We start from the raw sequence: 13,522 nt of genomic DNA on the forward strand, positions 1-13,522 counted from the left end.
ACGTCATGTAGCGAGATAATTATTAAACAACTAATCCTTAATATGACTCTGTGATAGATTGGTCTTTCCTGAAATAAATCCTAGCTCTTCGGTACATTTATTATTATTATCATTTTTTATCATAAAGGTATAAGTTTACAGTAGTATATTTTTGGTTTATCTAAACAATAAATACCACCGGGGATAAGCACAACAAAAAAACAAGCTGGGAAATAAAGACGCAGCCTTTTTGTGCGCATGCGTACCGCGGAGCCCTTGAGCCAGCTTCTTCTTCGCGTCGCACGCTGGGAGCTTCCTCACGTCACTTCTCTCTCCGTCATGGCGGCCCGTGTCCTGCAGCAGTGTGTCCGCTCGCTCGCCCGGCCCTCGCTGAGGCTTCTCTCCGGTAACCTGGCAGTCAGAGCCGCTGCCGGCCCGGCAGTAGCCATCCACCGACCTCTCTCCTTCGCCGCAGACAGCCGGAGGACGCGGTGGCTCGAGCAGAGCCGGGTGAGTCTCGTGGGGCCTAGCGGTGACCTACCGACGTCTTTCAAAACGGTCCGGCTAACACGGCCTGCTGGAGTTTATGGTGTCATGCAAGCAAGTTATTCAACCAGGAGTCAAAAGATATTGGTGTTAAATCTTGCCTTAAATGATGAAAATACTATAGTTATAATTACACAACCGCCGTGTTTGGCTTATTAGCTGACTGGCAAAGTTATTGAGCTTGTTGACACATTAGTGCTGCTGCTCTTTCACCTGCAACAAACAGACATTTCGATTTAACCTAAGCGCCTTTTCACCAACACCACAGAGACGATTTCAGCTAAGGAAAGCTTACCATGCTTTGCCTGTTCAGCATGATGCAAAGTATCGTTAAATAATGTTGCTGCGCAGGAGTGTTTCAGTGTTGTGTTTGGGGCTGCCTTAAGTTTAATTACTGTTTCTTGCGCGGTGGCTAGCATGATGCAGTAATGTGATGCTGCTAGCAGTAAGGAGGATGTCAACATACAGGCGGGTAGTCAATGAAAAGTCCTGCATAACTTAAAGTCAGTCAAGATATTTAGAAGGAAGGCAAGATAATTGTATGTAGTTCTGTTCATTACAAGTAAGCTCAACGTGCTTTACATTCAAGAAGGATTTTTAAACATAACTTTTGTTGTTTCTTTTGTTTATTTTTAACGCCGTAGCACTTTGAGATTCACTGTGAATGAAAAGTGCAGTACAAGTTATATATGTTATTATTCATTAAAATGCATATAACAAGCAACGTGTAGAGAAAAAAAACGATTAAATACTTAGAAATTAAAATCATAATAATAGAGAAAACAGAAAGCAAAGAGTGTGATGAACTGCACATCCACCTCACAGACACACACTACAACTAATAAGTCTGAGGATTTTTTTTTTTTATAGAACAGGACTAAAGAAACAAAAATCATCCTCACAAGATCTTATTCTCGTTAGAGTTACACAATCTTCACCAGATGACCTGAGAGGTCTGACTGATCTGAAGTCAGTGAGGAGCCAAACCAATAAGTCCTTAAAAGACAACATGTAGACGTTGGCTCTGTATCGCACTAGGAGCTAGTAATGTTATCTGGAGAAATATCTTCAGCTTTGTGTGGAAGGGTAAGGACTATAAGGAGCTGGAGCCTTCCTGTTGTTTATCTGTGTAACCCAGTAAAGATAGAGCTATTGTACATTAGCCTACCCTGGTTGAGATTGATACATGAGTAAATAAGACTAAATAACAAAACAAACAAGCAAATTAATATCCAAACTCAATCACCTGTACGTGTAATATAAACAATAGTGGTTGCAAATGTGTTGCAGTGTATGCAGGATAACATTTTGCAATATGTTGCTATATTGATTACTTGTTCATCCACTGACTCTCTTCTGCATCACTAACTATTAAACTGCACCTGTGAGATGCAGCGTGTTAACAGTTTGTGCTTGTAACAGTCTGACCTACAGATGGGAATTGAGCATGAACAGCTTCAAGCTCATTCATTGGCTGATATGTCTTCTCTATGACCTCTGTCCTCCTCATCATCCCTCCTCCTCTTTCTTTGTCCTTCCCAGGTCTCCTCGGTGACTGTGTTGTGCCGACAGTATGGAGACCTGCCCCCCCTCACCCTAGAGACCATAAAAGACCGTGTCATGTATGTCCTTAAGCTCTACGACAAGATTAACCCCGAGAAGGTGAGAGCAAACGCCAACAAGCCAGAGTCCCCCTCAGGCCCTCTGCTTACATTCAGCTCGAACACTAAATAACACTGAATGTTTGGAATTTGAATGATTTCCTGTTTAATTATAGTCTGAATTTTTCCGGAACAGTTCTTTTGCCTATGATATTCTGTTACAGATTGTGTTTAGCATGTGATTTGTCAGAGACCATGTTAATATACAGATACTGCATCTCCTGGACCTTCAAGTGAAGCTGTCTGATCATTTCATGTGACATCTACATAAGACAGAAAACACTGAAACTCATTGAATTCTTCTCTGGTGTATATGAGAGGCTAATGTTCAGTAAAAGCTTGTTAATGAGTAGTTATAATACTTAAATGGAAATCCTTTGGTATTTGTTTCTATTATCCATGTTTCATATTAAGATCAGGTGAACATGGCCAAAGATGTTGGCTATATAACATCATTGCAGCCTCACTGGTAACATCCTTACTAGGCAGTATCATCTTTTAATACTTATCAAAGTCTGTGAGGGAACCAAAGTATGTGTCGCAGTAAGACAATGATTATGAAAAATGACATATCTGATGTCATTATTAATTTCTGCTCCACAGCTGCAGACATCCTCCCACTTTATGAAAGACCTGGGTCTGGACAGCTTGGACCAGGTGGAGATCATTATGGCCATGGAGGATGAGTTTGGTGAGTGTTTGTCGGCATGACAACCTGTCTTGAGGGTTTAGGCATCAGGTCAGCAAGGGAGAAACTTCACTGTTGGATTGAAGTGACTCCTACACTGCTCAGGTTTGGGGATACAGCACAGTGTGTTGCTAAGTAACACAGGAGTATCTGACTTTATATAGAAGATGTTATGTTTTCTTCTTGTGGGCTAATGTGTGTTGATTACAATACTTTGATTTCAAGTAACATTTTCAAGACAAACTCGTAAAATATAGCAGTGTAAATCCTAAAATGAAAGCTGGTATTCAGCTGGTGTCAGGAATCATATAATAGTGAGTTGAAGGTTGTGCGAATTAAGAAGGGGAGCAATACTATAATGGCTCACATGGTAAAATTAGTGTAATTTACAGCAATAATGTCCATTAGAAACAACAGAGACTCTCATATAAAAATATACAGATTCTTGGCACAAAACTGACATGTTTATTTTGTTGCATGTTATTTCTGCTGGTCCACATTTGACTGAACGAACCTTTTATTGGAGTTTCTATAGTGGTGAGAGAGCTGTCAGTCTGCCTTTAGAATCATTGATTTCACCAATTTAGTGCAGTTTTGCCTTATTTTTGCCATCGCTAATTGCTAAATTAATAGTTATTATGACAAAAATTGACATTTTTTGTCAATATGAGGATGTTTAATCAGATTTAAGGTGGCATGAAAGTAGCTAATTTGCCTTGTATCTGCATAATTTTCTCAATTTATTTTCCTTGCAGGTGCAGATCGTGCGTACATGTCGGTGTCCAGCTGACTGTTAGCAGACGTCTCTGTAGTGTGTTTACAGGATATTTATTGTGTGTTTCCTCTGCAGGCTTTGAGATCCCAGACGCAGAAGCAGAGAAGTTGATGACTCCTGAGGGGATTGTACAGTACATCGCAGACAAGAAGGATGTTTATGAATAATCTGTTCTATAGCTCACTTAAAAGGCAAGTCTCCCTCACTCTTCCTGTTGTCTGTCCCTCTGATGGTACATCGTTTGTTTCTGTGGAATCATCCATCAATATGAAATCCAATCAAGTCAAGTTGATACAAATTCGGTTGTAAGAAGTTTTTTTTTAAAATGCATTTTTTTCCCCTTTTCTTCCAGAGAAGTTTGTTCCCACAGGCAGATGGGCGCTGAAATATTTTCCACTTCCTCCGTCAGCTCTTCTGTCCGTTACGGCATCATCGTTGTCAGCTGCCGTGTCTCGTGTTTCACTGTATTTAAATGAACATGTGCTTCAGGAGCTTGGAGATGAAACAAAACAAAACATTAAATATGGTTACATCAGTTTGGATTTTTTTTTTCTTCCAGCTCCACCCTGTGATTCCGATGTATAATTTCAAATGAATAAATCAATAAAGACACATGCTGTATGGTTCAGTGTGATTGTTGTGATATTTAGATCATGGCATGAAGAGCATTAACATGTGATTTATGTCATTGGATAAAATCAATTTCAAAATGCCAGCTTTATAAATAAGCTTTTGGAATGATGGCCATATGTTTGAGTTTAACAGCTTGAGGGTCACAGAATCTTCTGAACCCACAACAGAGAAGTCTGCTAAATCAGCCAGTTGATCTGTAGCAAAACTCAGCACAGACACTGAATGAATAAGAGAAATTTCATAATTTATTGCCAATCCACTGAGATCAAACATTTTTATTCCAAAATTCCAGTTTCCACTGGCCTGGTGGACTAGTCTACAGGTTATGCAGTATTTTCACTATAGAAGGGACTTTTATATAGATTCATACTGTCAAAAACAGTTTAAGATCAGGATAAGCATTTGAAAATGAGAACATTTTGGTTCCATAAAAGGGATTCGGCATTAAACATTAGTATTTATCGCACAGATCATTTGTTATGTTCTACAGTGTTTTTAAAGAAATCTTTAAATGTCTCAGGAGTATTTTTTTAAATGTAAAACTTGTTTTACATTTTTGGAAACTTGTCAATATGACCATACACAAGCTATTTCAAACTCCTATTAGGAACTATATATGTTTACTTACAGTGTAGATGTAGTCTACAAAGACAGACAGTGAGATGCACTAAATGTGGACAAAAAATTCACAGTAAGCTTGATATGTAACAGTCAATTTGTATAATCTAAAGTCATATTTTTTACTAAAAAATGACCATAAATGGGAAGTTATCTGGCAGAATAATATAATCTGAGGAAATGGCACAGGACAATTAGCTTAGGTTGACTTTACATAGAAATTAAAGAATTTAAATGGTTCAGAACTGTTTCACATTTCATCTTCTCTCAAAGACGTCGGGAGACAAAAAGAGTCCAGGAGGCCACCGCTGAGTCTTGTTAGTCTTTTATTGAGGGTTGTACCCAAGTTATACAGCTTTGTATGCCGGCTGCGGGAGCCAGAGGGTTACAAACAGTAATCAGTATACGAGTACAGCCAACAGAAGACCCACTACCTACTACTCTACACCTTAGTACAGATTCTCTTAAGAGCACTAAAATCCAGAAAAATAAGGAGAAAAAAATACAGAACAAACCAAGCAACAAAGGAAGGAGAATAAAAAGATTAAATGAAACCAAACGAATAGACAGCATCAGAGGAGACATTCATTATTAGAGCACACTGGAGTTGGTTTTCTATACCTTGTAATATCAGGCGACTTCGTTTTTGTCAATTGTTATACCCATACAAATAAAGATTGTCCTTCAAAAAGTGCAGTTTCCCCCGAAGTTTAAGATAAAATCCTTTGATGACCCGAGGAAGACATTTGAAAATAAAAAGGTACTTCCTGTTTTGTTTGTGAGAGAGGAAGACTTCCTCTCGTTGATTATAGACACTGTACGTTTATATTCTCATATATATATATATTTATATTATATATATAGTTTCAACAGTCTCCCAAAGCAATGTGCATAATAGGTTTACAGGTGATCCAACTACACACTGTGGATTGATAGAATCTCTATAAAAAACATTGTAGTTGTGTAAAATTTGCAGTTTCACCGGCCTCACTCCTCTCGGCTTATCGAGGAGACAAGCTGTGAAAGTAAAGAAATGGACTTTGCAAATCTTAACCTGTCCTCCTCTCCTGCTACAACTGGCCCGACGGTTGCTAGGTAATAAAGGTTTTTCAGTTTTTATTATTATTAGTAGTAGTAGTACTAGCAGTACGATTCAACGATGGCACAACATGTTTGAGGAATATTATTGGGAATCCCATCTCAGCTGTATTTTTAAAAAAACTTTTTTGGGATTTTTTTTTTTAAAAGAAAGCAAAAAACCCAAGGTGGACATGGAAGCCTGGGTTCAACACTCCACTGCATAGTCTCTCTGAGCGACACCCACCCCGCCCCCTCTAAGCTGTACCCACCCCGGTAACCCACCCGCCCCACCCACATCTTTGTGCTGGTTAGACTAAAGCTTTTCAGGGTTTGTGTGTATTCATACTAAATGTAAAATGACAAAAAAGACAGCAGATTCTCACAGTTTTTGTTTTTGTTTTTTTTTTTGTTTGTTTTGTTTTTTGTTTTTTTGTTTTTTTAATGTGTGTAAAGTCAAAAAAAATAGCCTTAGCGCTTTTGATCGACAGTAGGAGCCGTTGGGTGTGTGTTATGATATAATATAGCATTTGCTCACAGGATAGTTAAGTCAAGAGAAAAACAAAGAGTCACATTATTTTTCTTAAATATTAAAAAGTAGTAGAGTATCACCAGCCAGCTTCCCTCCTCTCCTACACTCTTTTCCTTCCTTCCTCCCCTCTTCTGGCCCTGTCGGGAAGCTGCTTGGCAGCCCTGGGGATTGTACATTGCTCGTGGTGGTTTTCACTTACTGAAAAAGGTTTTCCTCACATCATCCTTTTGCAAATGACATTTTTCTTCAAGCATTTAACATTGTCCAGCTTTTTAAATACACATACACACACATACATGACAACAACCCCCCTCCCCCCCCCCACCCCCCCCCCCCTCCCAAAAAAAGTATCGATCCCTTTCCTTCCCTCTCACCCTCCCTCCTCAATTTGGCATGATAATGTGTTCGAACATACACTTTTTCTGCACGAGACTGGGTTTTTGCATCTTCCCACACACACACAAACACACACACTCTGACACTAACAGTAGATCGGACGAGACGGAAACAGAGCGAGATTTAAGCTGGGAACCTAAACAGTAACATGAACATTAATGAGAGGCGTTTTACAGACGTTGCTTGTCCCTTCTCTAACAGCAGAGCAATGCTGCCTCCTGAGCTGCTGACCAGAGCTCAGTTTTGTCCCGCTAATGGTTAAAATAAGGATACTGAGGAGGGACAAAACTGCTCCCACGTCAGCGCTAGGAAAGACGCATAGCTAAAATCAGAATGAACGAAGTGTAAAATAATTTCATCAAGAGCGGAAAGGGAATAAAGACTATTTAGAGTTAACTTGCCTCCTGTCAGTTTTGCGTTTTCCTCTCCTGTAGTTAAGCTTAGGAGTTGGAGAGGGAGAGCTGATCCTGGATAAGCCAGCAAAGAGGCAAGTGTAACCCTGTGTCCCTGAAAAGCCAGGAAGAACCAGCCGATCACAAGTCACTTCCCCTTTGCCTGAGTCACTACAGGCCAATGAGAAGCCTCGCCTCGTTTCAGTCAAGCTCAAGATGCGAGCATCTCCACGGCAACAGCCACCAATCTATCATCATGACAACCAGGTGTGGTCAAAACAGTAGTTGAATACTTATTCAAATATGAAAAAACGACGAGCGTCGGTTGCTGTATTTGATTTTCTGTGCGGTGGTTCCATGTTTTTTTTTTTGAGGCTGATCAGGTGCCGGAGAAGGCGGATCGAGGCTTCGGCCTTCACGTATAACTTTTTTTTTTTAAAAACCGTTTTCAGCTACATTCTGGCTCAGTGCAGGCGGCGTGGCGAGGTCGCCGACTGACTGGCCGGCCCAGTGAACAGGGAGAGGTAAACCTGGAGAGGACGACTCACACCCTCCCTATTCTCTCGCTCCCTCACTGGGACCAACAAAAGCACCATCTTCTCTAGTCACAGCGCACACAAACACACACACACACACACACACACACACACACACCTTCCACTTCAGTTGAGAACATGTAGACACACACACTTTACCCTGTCACAATACTGTCACAGACACACCTTCTCCCTCAGACAGACCTGAAAATCCAAACTACACTGCCGCCGCCTGTCTGACCCTCCATCTCGGCTTTGCTCCCCACTCGCTCTGCCTTTTCCTCTAATCCACCCAAGTGCAAAATCCAAGGCTCCTCAGTTCAATTTGTCAATTAAGTTACTCAAAAAACAAATGACAAACATGGTTCAGATGTTCCACTTGATAACATTTGTTAAACAAGACCAAAAAAAACACAAATAAGAGATATATATATAGTTTAAGCAAAAAAAATCTGGAATTAAGTAAACTAATCTTTTGTATGATTGAATTATTTGGTAGAGAGCAGTTCAATACTGGCACACACCACTGTCAAGTCTGGCTAATACTCAAGATTCTGTCTCACTACATATGCTTTGAAGCTGTTAAATATTCACGACTAAACTTAAAAACACAACTAAAGCCAACGTTTGTAGTACTTCTGAAATAAAAACCTATATCGGAGGGGGAAAACACACGCACACACAACAGGCTTAACACAGAATAATTTCACAATGAAGAAAAGAAATTAAGGTCCATGGCTTCGCGCTAATGCTGACTTCTCGTTCACGCACTCTCTGAAGCTTTTGTTTTTCCCCGAATATTTGTGCATCATAGTAACTACACGATCACTGCTAGATAGGTAAAATCTATTATTTCACACGTGTATCTTGTCGACAAACACCACTGGTGGATTTACATTCACGCTGTTCTCCCACACTCATGCAGCCCCCCGCCCTCCCTCCCTTAAACCCCTTCCCCTCCAGCGGTAGAACTCACATCTGCCGGTACAGAGTATCCTATCACACACACACACACACACACACAAACACACACGATTCATCAGGTCAAGAACTTCAGATGAGTACCCCCCCCCCTCCCCCTCCCAAAAGAAAAAAAAAGAAAAAAGAAAAAAAAAAAAAACAGTTCAACAATACAATCATATTCTATTTGTAAACAGGTAGAAGCCACTTGACTTGTTGTTGCATCTTCGGACACAATTAGGATCAAGGCAATGAAATGTGGACGACTTTTGCACTGTTAAAATATTATCTTCAACCAAAACAAGATTTGTAAAGTTTTTCTTCTTTCCTTTTTTTTTCAAAACACCATTTGTGGCAATGAGAGCGATTAAAAAGAAAAAAAAAAAAGAAAAAAAAAAGCAAGTCATAGTTCGCATTTTGTTGTTCTTAATGAAACATTTAAAACATTTTTTGTGAGACACGGGAAAAAAAAGAAAAAGAAAAAAAAAAAAAAAAAACGCCTCTCTGTAGGCCATGTGAGAGGCTACAGTATGCATAGATACAGATTCGCCTTTCTCTTGGTTTATAAGTCCGACAAGACAGAACATTTCCACTGACAGTCACACACTCACACAATAAACACTCCCCACTTTTGATTTTTACATCAGTGGAGCGGAGGAGTGGAGGAGAGGAGGAGGAGGAGGAGAGAGGGAGCGTTGGGATTTATAAAGCCCGTCCTCCAACCCCCACACACTCAAGGACCCCCCCTCCCTCAAAAGACAGCATATTGAAAGCAGTGTGTTGAGCTTCTCCAGCTTAAAGCAGTTATTTGGCAGAGAAAAAAAAAAAAAACTTACAGACCTATACATAGTTTTCAGTGCTAGAAGTTGGATTTTCCTTTCCTACAAGGAGTAGTAGTTTTTTTTTTTATTCAACTACAAGGGGGGGAAAACTGGCTTGATTTCCTGAGAACCATTGCTGGTTATTTAGCAGACAAAGAGGAATAGTTCAAATAACCAACGCCATGGCCAAAAACACTGATCCGAATTCCCAGAGTTACAAAGCATCGTCTTCATCCTCAATAAGAGTTTAAATTTTTTTGTCATTTTTCTATTCGTTTTATACATTTTTTAAAGGTTTTTTTTTCGTTTTATCTTTATTTTTTTGTGTATTTTCTGTTTTATTCCATCTTCTCTTTAAAATGAAGAATGAACACACGTTCCGCCTCCTAAGTCTTGTAAACAAGAGGTTGCAGTGTGGCACCTCCAAAACATTGAAAGCCTATTCTGAAAGTGCTGTTCCCCCCCTGCCCACTAGGGGGCTTGTGGGAGGGCTTGCTAGATAGGCCCTGCCCCCCTACATTAGGGTGAGCGGGGCTTGCTAGTCCCAGCTGCGGCTACAGTCCTTTGCACTGCAGAGCTCAACGTTCTTTAGTTTTAAAACAAAATTGGTGCAATACTTTTTAATGTCACTTTTACTATCACCAGATAATCCTCCTAAGTCAGCTTTTATTCTTCTTTTAACTATCTGTTGATCTTGAACTCCACGACAACGCAGTAAGGTAGGCGTGCCAAGGCAGAGAGGAGCGCACACATACTCTCACACACGCAATCACACACACACACGCACACACACAAAGTACTTCCACACACACACGTGCGCGTGCACACGCATACACACATACGGTAAGGACCTCAATGAGTAAACAGCTACACTGGAAAAACTGGCTGCTCCCTCTATATTGCAGATTATATATACTGAGAAAAAACCACATTCAGTGCAAAGTTAAAAAAGCTCATTCTCCAACATTGTCAGCAAACAAATGCAAAAAAAAAAAAAAAAAAAAAACGAAAACAAAAAGAAAACGTTAAAAATAAAAAGAATTGGAATTCAAATAAACATGACGAATGAAACAAAAAATATATATATAATAATGAGCTCGATTGAAGCTTTTTTCGGTCTGAAAGAGCACTACCTGGAAGCAAATATCCATCCGTTCACATTATAGAATTGGCCTGCATGATTCAAGTATTCCGACTGATATGTTTTTGGGCTAAAACAAAGTGGACATATGTGCAGAGAGAGAAACGTAACTTGTTTTCCACAGGGGAGACCCCGTTTTGTTGAATATCTTGTAAGTGAGAAAGAGTCCAACTAGTGCCATTGCGTTTATAACTACTTTTTTTTTTTTTTTTTCAATATTTTCTTCTGCTGATTATTGATAATTCTCTACTGACCCTTCCCCCAACCTGTTTGATTGGCAGGCGGTTCACATGGTGTCCCCACCCCCTGTCAGGTGATCCACCGGGAGGAAGGAGCTGATTGGAGAAGGGCTGCTGATCCTCCCCGCCTCGGTGCCACTGGGTGTCCCCCACAGGCTACTGGAATAGTTGGGCCCGCCCCAGAGGGAGGAGCTATGGAGATCGCTGCTGTTCCATTGGTTAGGTTCAGGAGCGCGGCTGGGAAAGGGGTGGGGCTGATCCATTCTGCTCTGAGAGGAGCCAATGGCCTGCCAGCCAGAGGAGGAAGTGGCCAATGACTGCCCTTGTGCAAAGAAACGGTTGATTTCCTCCTCGCTGGCAAACTCAGCCAGAATAGTAGTGTTCCCCAAAACACACCTGCAGAGATACAATACAACAGTGAGTAATGATGCCATCAGCTTCAGGAGCAGAACTGAGTGAACTACTGAACAAGCTAGTTAAAAGTGCCATTATGACCTTTAAATACAGAATGGTTGCTTTAATACAGAACTATAAGGGAAAGGTTGAGAGTGTATGTGTGATGTCCTTACATGTGCAGGCTCTTCTGGGCCTTGGCAGCCTCATCCTTGGAGCTGTAGCATACCACAGCGTTACCATGCGGCAGGTTGAGGTGGAATGTGATCAGAGGGCCGTGCTGCATGCACAGGGTCCTCAGGGTAGAGCCGTCAATCTGTGACACAAACACACAGAGACAGAGGATAAACAATTTGTTGCATGCACATAAAATAGAAGAAAATACACTTGAAGCACAAAAATATGCTTCCGGTTATGGTTACGCACAAACAGCACAAGTGAAGCCTGTAAACACAGCTGTATTGACTAAAAATGAAGCATATCTGTGCATGAGACAGACAACTGAAAAACATGGCTCAAACACTGAGAAAACACTGAAAGTTGTTCAGTTAGAAATACAAATTATAAAAACATTAAAATACTAATTTCTACACAGATTAAATGTTACATTTTACTTTGGATTTATAGACCTTTTCCATGCTTCTCCACAAGAACTGTTGTTGTTTTCAGCAGGAGCATAATGTAACGTAGTGTCACTTCACTCACCAGAGGAAAGAGGGGAAATATCTAAAGGTGTGATGAACTCCTGTAATAAGAGTGCTACACATACCACATGCATTTATATATTTGTGTGTGTGTGTGTTTGTTGGAGTACCTGAGGTGTGAGATTTTTCAGAACAAGCCATTGGGTTCTCCCTGAGCTGCTGCTGTCACCCCAACTGGAACCTGCCAACACACACAGTGGAATTTAGATAAAATGCACAAGTGCAAATATAAAAAGGTATAACAAGTCAGAGGTACATGTTAGAAGTGTCTAGCCATGTAACATGGATGAAATACAGCAACTGTCTCACATCTAGAGCACTTCCTGCATTTATACACCAAAAAAAAAAAGTCAGTCATTTTTCCTTTGTGTGACAGAATAATGACAAATACAGTTCCCAGTTACTGGAACATAAACAGTACTACAGGTAGCTGTATAATGTATGTGTCTCCTTCCTTTCTCACCAGGTGTGTATCTGGACTCAGTGGAGCCCCACCCCCCCAGTCTCAGGGCAGAGCTGTCCCAGCTGGAGGAGGCAGGGCTGGGCTTCAGGCTGGTGAGGCCGGGTGGCGGTCTGGAGGGGGCCGCCACAGACAGCGCCTTGGGAGGCAGGGGGACCTTCCACAGCTCATGGGCCAGGGAGGAGTTAGACACAGAACCGCCGCTGGGAGACCACTTTGACTCACTGGGTCTGGCTGCAAGGACAGAGGACAGCAAAGTGAAACCTTTTACATCAAGGGAAAGGAGGTCTGTAGGTTTTAATTTAATCATTTATCTCTCATCTATCAATGTGATTTGATTTGACTGTTGTCACTCTGGATATACTCGACATATTAACGTTTTAAAGTTCGTTGAGATGATTCGGCCTGAGAGGTGAAGGAAATTGGAAAAGATTGCAAGAGCTGAATTACAAGAAGGAATGCACACCTGAAGTGCTTTGTGCTGTACTGGTGAGGGAACCGCTGTGGCTGGAGGCACGAATGGATGACCAGGCACTGTTAGAAGGCATCGTGGTGTTCAGTGATGAGGATGGCCCTGAGCGACATAAAGAGAAGGGTTAGTGCATGTCAGTGTGTTTAGGTTGTTGTTTTAAAAATTTGAATCCAGCATCTAAACTGCTCCTAAAACTCGAATGCTTTCAAATCTCTTGGATATATTCAGTTTTAGTATTCCAACATTTTTATGCAACAAAAATTATATATAACTTGATATACAAGACGTAAAACATTAAGACTGAACTGAGATCTGTAATGGGCAGAAAGACTGTAATCCACCTGCAGTTACAACCTGATAATGACATCTCAACAGCATAGCAGTTGTTTTAATATTACAATTTCATTGAAAACAAGTTACCACTCAGGAAAAGACATCCCTAAAATTGTACAAAGTGGTGTTTCTTTCTCTAACAAACGATCTTTAGTCGAGCAAACAG

At 40.7% G+C, this 13,522-nt stretch overlaps 2 protein-coding genes across 4 annotated transcripts in view; one reads left to right on the forward strand and one right to left on the reverse strand.

The window, feature by feature from the left end:
• Nucleotides 1-246: 246 nt before the first annotated feature.
• Nucleotides 247-4,277, forward strand: ndufab1b (NADH:ubiquinone oxidoreductase subunit AB1b). Its single transcript, XM_042393012.1, has 5 exons — nt 247-489; nt 2,068-2,187; nt 2,790-2,877; nt 3,725-3,840; nt 4,002-4,277. The coding sequence occupies exons 1-4, from the start codon at nt 319-321 to the stop codon at nt 3,814-3,816; spliced, it is 471 nt and encodes a 156-aa protein (XP_042248946.1). The 5' UTR covers nt 247-318; the 3' UTR covers nt 3,817-3,840; nt 4,002-4,277.
• A 4,568-nt stretch (nt 4,278-8,845) lies between these two features.
• The window catches only part of LOC121883876 (trinucleotide repeat-containing gene 6A protein-like), a 39,843-nt gene continuing 35,166 nt past the window's right edge, over nt 8,846-13,522 (reverse strand). For all 3 annotated transcript variants that reach the window (XM_042392341.1, XM_042392340.1, XM_042392342.1), the window contains 5 exons: nt 13,018-13,125; nt 12,555-12,785; nt 12,202-12,272; nt 11,564-11,703; nt 8,846-11,390 (listed from right to left, as the gene is read on the reverse strand). In XM_042392341.1, the coding sequence (XP_042248275.1) occupies nt 11,042-11,390; nt 11,564-11,703; nt 12,202-12,272; nt 12,555-12,785; nt 13,018-13,125 (899 nt within the window). In that variant the 3' untranslated portion in view covers nt 8,846-11,041. The remainder of the gene's footprint in view (nt 11,391-11,563; nt 11,704-12,201; nt 12,273-12,554; nt 12,786-13,017; nt 13,126-13,522) is intronic.

The sequence above is a fragment of the Thunnus maccoyii genome, chromosome 18 (assembly GCF_910596095.1).
Source record: "Thunnus maccoyii chromosome 18, fThuMac1.1, whole genome shotgun sequence".
In the NCBI taxonomy this organism is placed as follows: domain Eukaryota; kingdom Metazoa; phylum Chordata; class Actinopteri; order Scombriformes; family Scombridae; genus Thunnus; species Thunnus maccoyii.